We start from the raw sequence: 10,128 nt of genomic DNA, 5'->3' as shown, positions 1-10,128 counted from the left end.
GTACAACATACCATATTCAAATGTGATACTCTAGCTCTTTCAAAATAAAGGTCTAGCACCCAGGAGTCACTGCCATTCTGTTTTATTCATCCCGTCTCCTCGTGTTGTCGCACTTATATTGTTGAAATTGTAATATGCTCCTTGTTGAACACATGCTCAAACACTTTACAGTCAATGGTCTGTCAACTCGAGAGTAATTTGAAAATTTTGTGGAGAGAAAGTAACTAATCACTTTTTGCTTGTTAAAGGACTGCTATTCATGCAAGTATCGTATATTCTGCTAGAAAAATACCAGAATGTACTGGAATCAAGTAATTAATGATACAACTGTTATATTGTTAGGGGGCGACCATGGCTCACTGGGTAAGAGGGTTGTCTGGGAACCGGACAACGGTTCGATCCTCAACTGGGATGTGTCACGTGTCGAAGTGTACCTGAGCAATACACTGAACCCCAGGCTCCCCGGGCGCCTGTCATTGGCAGCCCACTGCTCCCTATATACAGGGATGGGTCAAATGCAGAGACAAATTTCCCCTTTAAAGGGATCAAAAAAAAATATCGGATGAATTGGAGTTCTGGCTCCACCTAGGTCTTGTATGTAAACTACATGCATGTGGTTTGGTGAAGATGATTGGTCCTCACACAAAGTTCAAATGTTGTTTTGGACCCGAGAACATAACGTAAACCAACAACCTGTAGAGGGATTAAAAAAATGACTCAGCCATGTGGGACAAACAATGCTTTATTGGCATGTTGGATTGAAACATTGCATTAAAAGACAAATAGTGTAATTGCTGTGGCCAGGCAATGAACATGTTATTCATTTGGGGAATAGGCAATGTAATTCTGCTTGGTAGAGTGAAGAAACGTTACAATTGTATGGTGTGGTCGGTTGAGTGTGTAAAATATCATGCAAAGCAACGGGCCTCATTCTCAAAACTGTGCTCAAACCGTACAAACGGTTGACACACAATTATGGGGTTCATTATTGTACATTAGTTTTTAATCTGTCAACAAATGTATAACTGCCTACATTAAAAAGAACCACATTCATTAACAAAAATGATGTTATAAACAATATTTATTGCATTGGACAAAAGTATTAAATAACTTAATGAAATTGATGCCCTTTGATCCACATCGGTTATTGTCATAATTAAAATATATATTTCAAAGCTTCATTTGAGGTTTTCAAATCCGAATGTCTGTCTTCCTATTTTACACACATTAGTGAATGAGGCCCAATGTGTTTGTCAAAAGTAAGAATTATTAACATCTTATTAACCATCAGAAATAGTAAGAACAAGATAACTTAATTGTTAAACTATGTAAGGATTAAAGAGAGCAACAGTTCAAGTTGGTCTGTAACACCAGTCTGGTTTCCCTCGAGGCGGCTACACATCAGTTCTTACTGCTCACTTTCCATTTTTCTAATAAACTGTAAAACGCACATACCATGGATGCAAAAAGTCGACATACCTTTTATTTTTACAATACCCGTGTGGCCTAAGTTAAGAAACAATATGTAGGAAGTTATTCACAGATTCTTGTTACAAGAGGAATCTGTTCATTCTTGGATGGATTTGGTCATATTTAGATGTATGATCTAGCCCCCTGCAGCATTACGGAGATTCGGACCCTCAAGCAGACTTTTACTTTTTGACATAGATTGAGTGTTCAAAAAGGTACGTTTTCATTTTTTTAATACGCTGCATTAAAAAGGCTTACTCAATCTGATAAACCAAATAAGAATTATTTGATTTCAAGCACAAGATGTAACCTTTGTATCCGCTGTATTTCAGTGTCAAAGACATTCATCTTGTCATCTGTTGTCTTGTTCATTCTCTCACTTGTGTGTGCTCGATCGATTAAACCGGGTCAGTAGCACAGAGTATGAAAACTGCCTGGTCCTGAAAGCTGTTACTGAATACTTGGCCAGGGTTTGTATTTGTCAAATTGTCTGAGTGTAGTGAGTCAGTCCCTGCCAAACATTCTATGAGTGATGCAGATTTTTGCGCTACAGTGTTCGGAGCATGAGCACTTTATCAATGCTCTCAAACCAGGAAATAACTCCCATCTCTGCCAGTATATGAAGGAGAGCTCCAGGAGCACAGACTCAAAGTTGTTCTCATTTCTTAAGATCATTTTGTTGTCTTTTCTTGCCTTTATTCAAAAGTATAAGTGAGGGGAAAGAGGGGACCACAAAATGCAAAAGGCCACATGTGGGATTTGAACCCAGGCCTCTGCGGTAAGCATGGTAACATAGTTACTTAAGACGGAGGGTTCTCAATTATTTTTCAGCCTCGGACCTCTTACAATATAGGAGAACATACCGGGGACCTCTCTGTACGATGAAAAGATCAGGTGCAGTAACTTCCCGCAGTCGACACAGTAAGAGTACATCCACACTACTCCGTTTCTATTTGGAAACAGAGTTTTCAAATAGAATTGATCTGCATCCACACGGCAACCTTTGAAAACGGATATCACGTGACCATTAACGTACATCACGTGACCATTAACGTACACTGTGACACAGTGTAAACAGGAGGTAGATTGGTTGCTTAGTTAAAAAGAATACGACAGAGTAATAAAGTAGTCTTTAATAATGAAAGGTCGTGTTTGATACTTAAGATCTTCTCTAAAATCTTCCTCTATGAACTCAAACAGATAAATTTCGTGGAAAGTTTTAGAAGTTTTATTTTTCAGACTTCGTTACAACGCTGCAGGTCTTTCTCCATCTCTCTCTCTCTCACACATCAAATTTACTATAAAATCAACACTTACACATAAACGTTTACTAGATTATGGTCCATAAATGTGGTCAACACGTGTCTCTCACTTGTTTCCTCGGTGTTGTTGTCTGTTCTCACTCGTAGCTCTGCTGGTGGCTTAACTATCTGTCCTACTGAATAGCATTTACTGCTAACCGTGACTTCAGACGTCCACTCCGTATGTCTGATAACGCCGCTGGTCACGCCAGCATTTTCAAACTCCTCCGTTTACGGTGCTCTAAAACTCCGGCGTAGTGTGGACGCTCAGTGTAAACGTAGCAAAACATATGCGTTTCCAAACAAAAACGGAGTAATGTGGACATAGCCTGAGTTTGCTCTGCAACCAGAGGAGAAGTCCTTGCTCCCGGGCCGATATTAGAAGATGCCTATATTTCCCTTGAGATAAATAAATCCATCCATCTATCTATCTAAGAAATAGTCAAGTAACGCCCTGTAAAAACCACAAATTGCCATGTTTGCCCTTCAGTTTTTGTACGAGTTAAAGAAACAGGAGGTAACATGTTAATTCAGAGGTGCTCCTAGGTTAATTCTGCAGCCTTTGGCCTGAGCGAGACCTGCTGCTTTGTTCTTGTTCCCAGTCTTTGTGCCGAGCTAAACTAGTTGGCTGATCTTCTTGTCCAACTCGTCGAGAAAGCGAGCGCATTTCCCAAAATGTGGAACTATTCCCTTAATAAGCTTATTGTCATCAAGCGTTCCTCAGGCTTCTCTCCTCTCATGGCATGTGCCCGCATGTCTCTGCCTGAACGCCCTCTCCTTGCAACTCCTGACAGGTTGAGACACCTCTAGAGCGCCTTTTAAAGAAGCCGTGTATGATATTCAGAGCACGAATACAGCATCAAACATGAGAACAGTTGGCTAGTGAGTACTGAGACGCTTGATAAATAAAAGGTCCTGACCCTCTTCCTTAGATCTTTAAGATTTAAAAGCCTAGTTTTGTTCATCTTATATTTTACGCAGCAATAGTTTTGTTTTTTTGTCGAAAGAAATGTGTTTATACGCTGCAAAGTAAGGTGACCATAACACTTAGTATTGGTTCTAAAACACAGGTATTGTATTGACTCGGATGTCAAAGGAATGATACCAGGCCGTGCTAGTAATACTGAACACATCATGGCCGGATGGTTATGAGGCCTGAGATTTGATCATATAAGCAACAGTGTGAGTTAATGCAACTGAGATGGTCACTAGCGTTTTTTTTGTTTATGTTGGTTTCAGGTGCAAGCGCTGGGGACAGATCAGCGTCCTCAAATTGTTTCTCTAAATCTAAACCCTTACCAGTGTGTGTGTGTGTGTGTGTGTGTGTGTGTGTGTGTGTGTGTGTGTGTGTGTGGGGGGGGGGGGGGGTGGGGGCACAGTCTAACTGCTTTCCATTTCAGTGCTTACGTCCCTGCGCTGGGACTCTCCCCGGCTGTCAGTAGGTTCTGGAGAATCTTTTGGTAGAACGGGGAGAAGACCAGCTTGTTGAAGTTGATGAGGCGACTGAAGCGAACGGCGAGCTCCTTCACCTCCCTGCCGACTGGGGCCAGACCTCCTGGGAGAGGGGGAGGGGTCTTATGTTGACTGGACTCCAGGGAGGCCAGTAGGTAGTTCTGAACCCGAGACTCTGTGAGGAGAGGAAAAGAGAGGAGTCGCTGCCATATAAATGTGTACACAAAACGCACAGTCGACCCCCAAGAAGCCCTCAGACGCACTGACAGTCGTCATCACTGTTCTTCTTACCCATTAGCTTGCGGACTGTGTTGTCCTGCTGGACAATAGCTGAGATCTGTCCCCTCAGAGTGCTCTTTCGGTCGGCCGAGAATGGAGAGTAGCCATGTTTGGTCAGACACTGACTCAGCTCAACACACAGTTTCTCCCCGATGGTTGCTAAGGCCTCCTTTACACTAAAAGATCTAGCGACAGGCAACAAGGAGGCATTAAAGTACAATATTCTTGCGCAACACACATTAAAGCTGAATTTGTCCATTTTGTTGTGGAAGGTCACTTGGCAGAGAAGAAGAGGTTGGAAACAAGACATTGATATTATCAGCCAGTTTATATGGAAATGTGTAATAAGTACAAGAATCGTGAAGATAAATAATAATTTTATAATAATCTTAAATAATTAGTGAACTGAAAAACTATTAACGAAACTTCATTCAAAAGTGTTCCGAATCAGCTCTTTTGATTTACAGAATATCATTTTAACAGGGCAAATATTACCTGAATAATTAAATCATTAGTCCAGTCTAGCTCTACTAAACGTTTGTGTGACAGTGAAAGCGCGACCGCTACTCACGGCGTGTGCATGTCCGCAAGCATGACGTTGACAATGTTCTTAAGCGTCTCCATCAGCCCCGGCAGGCCTGAGATCGCCTCCCCTGTGGTGGTGTAGACGATGAGCAGCACGGAGGAGAGCACGACCAGCTGTTCTTCCTCCCGATGCATCTCCTGGAACCGGACCTGATCCATCAACACCGTCTACAGAAAGCAGGAGGTGAGAAGAGAAGAGGCTTCATGGTGGCAGAAACACAAAAAGGGACAGAAAGCATAAAAAAAGACATACAACTAGCGGCTAGAACCCGGTGACTGGCTTCATGTTTACCTCAGGGAAGGGGTCGGAGGAGTGGTCCCACCTCAGCAGGCGGATATAGGCGTGATTATGGACGTTGACGGGGAGGAGGGAGGGAGGGTCAGACGACGCAGCACAGGAAGCGTCCTCTCTCAGGCATCTCACTGCGTCCTCAAGCCACTTCTCAGTGTAGTCTAAGGCATCTGAAGAACGGATCGTTCTGTTGTTACATCCTGGTTTTCCCAAACACTTGGGATGCCAAAACAAAGAGACGCCATATCCATCCGTTGGCTAATAGCAACTTCTTCGAGTGGGACATCCCATCGTTTATTACGTCGGTCGTCAATTACTTCAATATTTCAGCTTATTTTGCTAAGAGATATCGATAAATAAGATTGTACTGTACTTCCATACATAAAACAAGCAGGAATGTGTGATTGTGAGGAAGTGATCAAAGTCACTGAATTTAAATCTTTCACATTTAGTTTCAGGGTGGGCTATAATTGGCTACCTGCATCGCTGCAATACTACAAAGAAGGAGAAAAAAAAAGGCCATGTTATCTACAAAGGGTTTCAGCTGTCAAATGTCTGCGTGTAGGTTTGGATCTACCTATATGTGGCGGCCCATTACGTCATTTATTTATTTTGCACGGATAATTCATACGACTTATTTCATGGAAGAGAGATTCCTTACTGGGGTGTTTGTCCAGAAACCCCTGGAACTTGCTCCTCTCGTACTCGACCGACTGCTGCATCAGGTGAGGCCGGAGGCTGGTCAGGGCGAAGTTAGCCATGTCCACCTTCATCAGGTCCAGCACGGAGAATATGGCCCTAGGAAGGAGGGACGGCACAGACAGAATCAGGGATTTATATTTAAATGTAATGTGGAGGTTTGAAATTCCAGGTCCGACTTGGCTTGAAAGTGAACTTGTCATTCGGTCTCATTACGTCTGCGTTAGCTCCTCCACTATTACGTCACTCCAGAACACCCTGACTTCTGCGCCGTAATGGGCTGGGAATTAAATTACACAAGTCAAAAATAAACAGAGGCCCCGCCAGATGCCGAACTCATAATAGTTCCCCGGCTCACTTGAGTAGGGGCACGATGTTGGTGATGTCCTTCAGCTTGCTGATGTCCTCGTCTCGGCAGGGGGCGCACAGCGAGCCCATCATCTCGACGATGAACTGGGACAGTTTGCCGATGTCGAGCGCGCCGTTCTCGGCCTGCTGCTGGATCAGAGCCACATCCAGGACCTCCTCGATACGGGAGCGCAGGCGGCCGTGGCCCGGCAGCAGGAAGGACAGCAGAGTCTGGAGGAGGGCAGGGAGACAGGTGATGACTGAAGGCGGGAGAGGGAAGACAGATAGATAGTGTAGTTTGGTATGGCGAAGCCGTGCAGCCGCGACCTTTCTCAAAATAGATAACAACCGCGGGGATCATATCTCCGGAGAGGAGGCGGCAGCTAAAAATAAGACTTTGCATTTGTACCTCACCTCTCTGATCTCAGCCAGCAGTTTGATGCAGTGTCCGTACATCTGCGGCTCCTCCTTCAGCTGAACTTCCAAGCAATCCCAGAATGCTTTGTGCATGATCTCCTTCACTTGGCGCTCCAAGCTGTTCAGGGTGCACAGGAGGGACTGTTACTTCTACAGCGAGAAAGAACTCGGTCAAAGACGAGGACTCGAGGCTGTGTCTGATTGAACTCTCACCTCCCCTCAGGAAGCTCTGTAGGTTTGACTTGAAAATCCTGGTTGACCATTATTTCATGGGCCAAAGCCATGTTGGTGACTCCTTTAGCCGTCTTCATCAGCTCCTCCACGGAGACAAACCTGGGGGGGCTGGCTGTGAGGGAAATCCATCTTTATGTGATTTATTCCGACAAAATCACACGTCAGAGTGTGCTTTACTCCTTCCTTTCTTATTATGGTGAAAAAACAAACAATTCCACTGCCAACACACTGCAGTTGAACTTATTCTAATTTAGTGGGACCGCAGTGAAAGCAGGCACACACACACACACACACACACACACACACACACACACACACACACACACACACACACACACACACACACACACACACACACACACACACACACACACACACACACACACACACACACACACCAGCTACAAGATGCGTTAAAGTCAGGGTTGTTAATCTGCTTCAAAAACATTTGATATTTTTGTTGAAATTATCATTACATCCCAACAGCAATCAATGAATCAAATGCTCTGACAAAAAAAAAGAAAAGAAAAAAAGTGGTCCCAATAGCCATGTTTGTTGTTTACGTTCGTCGTGATTTAGGGGGAGTGACTTTGAAGGGACAGGCTGTTGTTCCTGACTTTCTTGCTAGATTTAGCAACTGTTGTAGCTACTTTCCATAGAGAAGAGTTGGCTTCAATGACATGTCTTCTTTCAGACAGATTACTGTGTGTGTATTTTACGACTATGCCTGTGTGCGTCTTTTCAGAAAACTAATACAAACATTACGTTATTCTACGTTATTCTACATAAACTATAGAAACGAAATTAACTATTAAAGCAATTCAATAAATTTGTTTCTGATTTTCTTTGGTAACTCTGTCATATACAGATAAACAAGGATGAATGCTGGGTAATATGTGTGTTGATGTAGTCCAATGTCAAGTCTCTATTCGATCACACTGACGAGACGACATGATACACGGTGGCTAGTTTGCAAAAATCGGGCAAGACTCGCAATCTGCAGGCTGAGCGAGCAGTCATTCCTTTTCAAACGTAAAAGCGGCACTATGTAGCTAGGAGCCCGTCAGGACAGCGTGCACCGGGGCCCATCGGAACTATTTTACACCACTGGTTCTGAGTCCACGTGTGTGTGCTAACAAAGAACTGAGGAGAGACTGAGGGACTGAGCTGGGCGGTTACAGTGTGTGAATGTTTTGCACCGCACGTCCAGGTCTAAATACGCAGAGTCCACTTGCAACAGTAGCTTGGATGTCCTGGACCACAGCTGTCTATTCTGGTTATGCAGCACGCTGCTTGCTTTGAGAAATATCTTTATTAATTTGAGTAGACTTTATTTTCTCTTGGAGGGTTTCTGCCCCTACTCAAATGAAAAACGGATGTATTCAATTAATTTTATTTTACAGCCCAAAATCACAGATTTGCCTCAGAGGGCTGCAGGATTAAGGCACACATGGTCCCGGTCTTTAATCAGTCCGTTTCTCACCTTGAGGAGTGTTCCCCCTGCGAGGGCTCGAACTATTTGCCCGGATACTCTTGCTCACCATCGCCTCGGGAGCATCCTGCCTCCTCTCCTCCTGCCTCCTCTCCTCCTGCCTCCTCTCCTCCTGCCTCCTCTCCTCCTTCTTCGACTCCTTGTCTCCTCCGCCCTCAAGGTGGTCCGCCTCCTTCGGCATGCTTGAGTCTGCATGATAACAGGTGTATGTTTGAAGTTGCAATCAGCAAATGCAGTAAAATGAATTGCAGTACAGGCAAAATCTTAGGTGCAAGTTACTGTAACAGTTTTATTGATTTTTTTTTTCTCCTTCTTGCTAGACATGCAGTATTGCTACATCAATTAACAGCATATGTAATGTGATGGGCTTTTGTTGTTGTTCCAGTCCACATAGAAGGAGATGAGGAGAGATTGTTGTGATCTATTAGATGATGACATCACCTAGGCTGGTAGGGGGGAGGGGGACAGGAGCCAGTGGGCGCAGTGCGATGCTAGGCAGGCTGACTGAGATGTGGTGAACACGACAACAAAGCCTCATGGCACCGTGGCTGTCATTGAAGTCAACGTTACTAACCTTAAGCGGTCGGAAGCCCCGAGGAAAGAGACGCGTTAGCTGCGACGCTCAATTTATCTACCGTTAGCTTTGGTCTCTCTCTCTCTTTCTCAACAAACAACAAAGCCTGAATGACAACAGCTACTCCTTCACAGCGCGGCCATAGCGAAATGATCGCCGTCACCGAAGTATTCACAACTCTACCACTACCAGACAACCTTCAGCAGGAGCGAGGCGTTCGTTTCATCCCAGACGGCTCGAGCTCAGTGATGTCGCAGCAGCCTTTCCTTCGATGGGTCGCCGCTAAACCGAGCAGACCTCCTTCCTGTATTGGGTGGGGCTAAACGTGACGTAGAGGCCGAGCCCCCTCTCTCGCGCACGCGCACCCTCAATGGGTCATGATTTCGACTGGCAAGGAAGGCAGATAAGACTTGGCAGCAGTATGGAAATGTGTCACGCAATGTATTTCGAAATACTTTGTGTGTTTGTGCGGATTGCAAATGGCGCACGTTTACATGTCTGCCTTTGTGATCTATGAGTTTCTCTAAAAATAATTAAAGGTTGGGTTCAATTCACCAAATTAAATGGTGGTCGTGATTGGAGTGAGCTGGCTTTATAGCTTTAAAATTCAGTTGAGTGCATCACTGGAAGTCCATCAATCCATATTTTTCAAAATTTGCCACATTAATTCATTTATACACAAATACTGGGGTGATGTAGCTCAGGACACATGATACACTACACCAGACTGAGGAAAAATGGAATACTTAAATACCTTTTTAGTTTTTGGGACTGCCATTTTTTTCCCCCAGTGATGGGCTTCCCCTCTTCTCTTCCATTTATTTGTTTCACATCAACTCTCGCATCCGTGAAAGAGAAAGACGACCAAAAGTACATCAACAGTTTATTTACTTTGAGCGACAGTAAACTGAATACACACATACAGGTGCAATCGCATGCTGGAGGTATTGTTAGTCACCAATATGACAATTTAACACTAGCTGCT

The 10,128-nt window shown here is 44.2% G+C and overlaps 1 protein-coding gene across 4 annotated transcripts; it reads right to left on the bottom strand.

Moving 5' to 3' along the window:
- Nucleotides 1-724: 724 nt before the first annotated feature.
- tcp11l1 (t-complex 11, testis-specific-like 1) lies at nt 725-9,459 on the bottom strand. Of its 4 annotated transcripts, none has more exons than XM_076106595.1 (10): nt 9,333-9,459; nt 8,561-8,758; nt 7,057-7,189; nt 6,841-6,961; nt 6,437-6,657; nt 6,041-6,177; nt 5,380-5,549; nt 5,074-5,255; nt 4,515-4,687; nt 725-4,398 (listed from the first exon to the last, which is right to left on the bottom strand). In XM_076106595.1, the coding sequence occupies exons 2-10, from the start codon at nt 8,748-8,750 to the stop codon at nt 4,175-4,177; spliced, it is 1,551 nt and encodes a 516-aa protein (XP_075962710.1). In that variant the 5' UTR covers nt 8,751-8,758; nt 9,333-9,459; the 3' UTR covers nt 725-4,174. The 4 variants fall into 4 exon arrangements, with proteins under 4 accessions (XP_075962710.1, XP_075962709.1, XP_075962708.1 ...); XM_076106594.1 differs by having other exon boundaries at nt 9,341-9,452; XM_076106593.1 differs by having other exon boundaries at nt 9,144-9,437.
- Between the last annotated feature and the right edge of the window lie 669 nt (nt 9,460-10,128).

The sequence above is a fragment of the Anarhichas minor genome, unplaced genomic scaffold, assembly GCF_050575085.1.
Source record: "Anarhichas minor isolate MPS153535 unplaced genomic scaffold, ASM5057508v1 ptg000034l, whole genome shotgun sequence".
NCBI lineage: Eukaryota > Metazoa > Chordata > Actinopteri > Perciformes > Anarhichadidae > Anarhichas > Anarhichas minor.
Note: the sequence above shows the minus strand (reverse complement) of the source record. Positions and strands in the feature narration are given on the sequence as shown.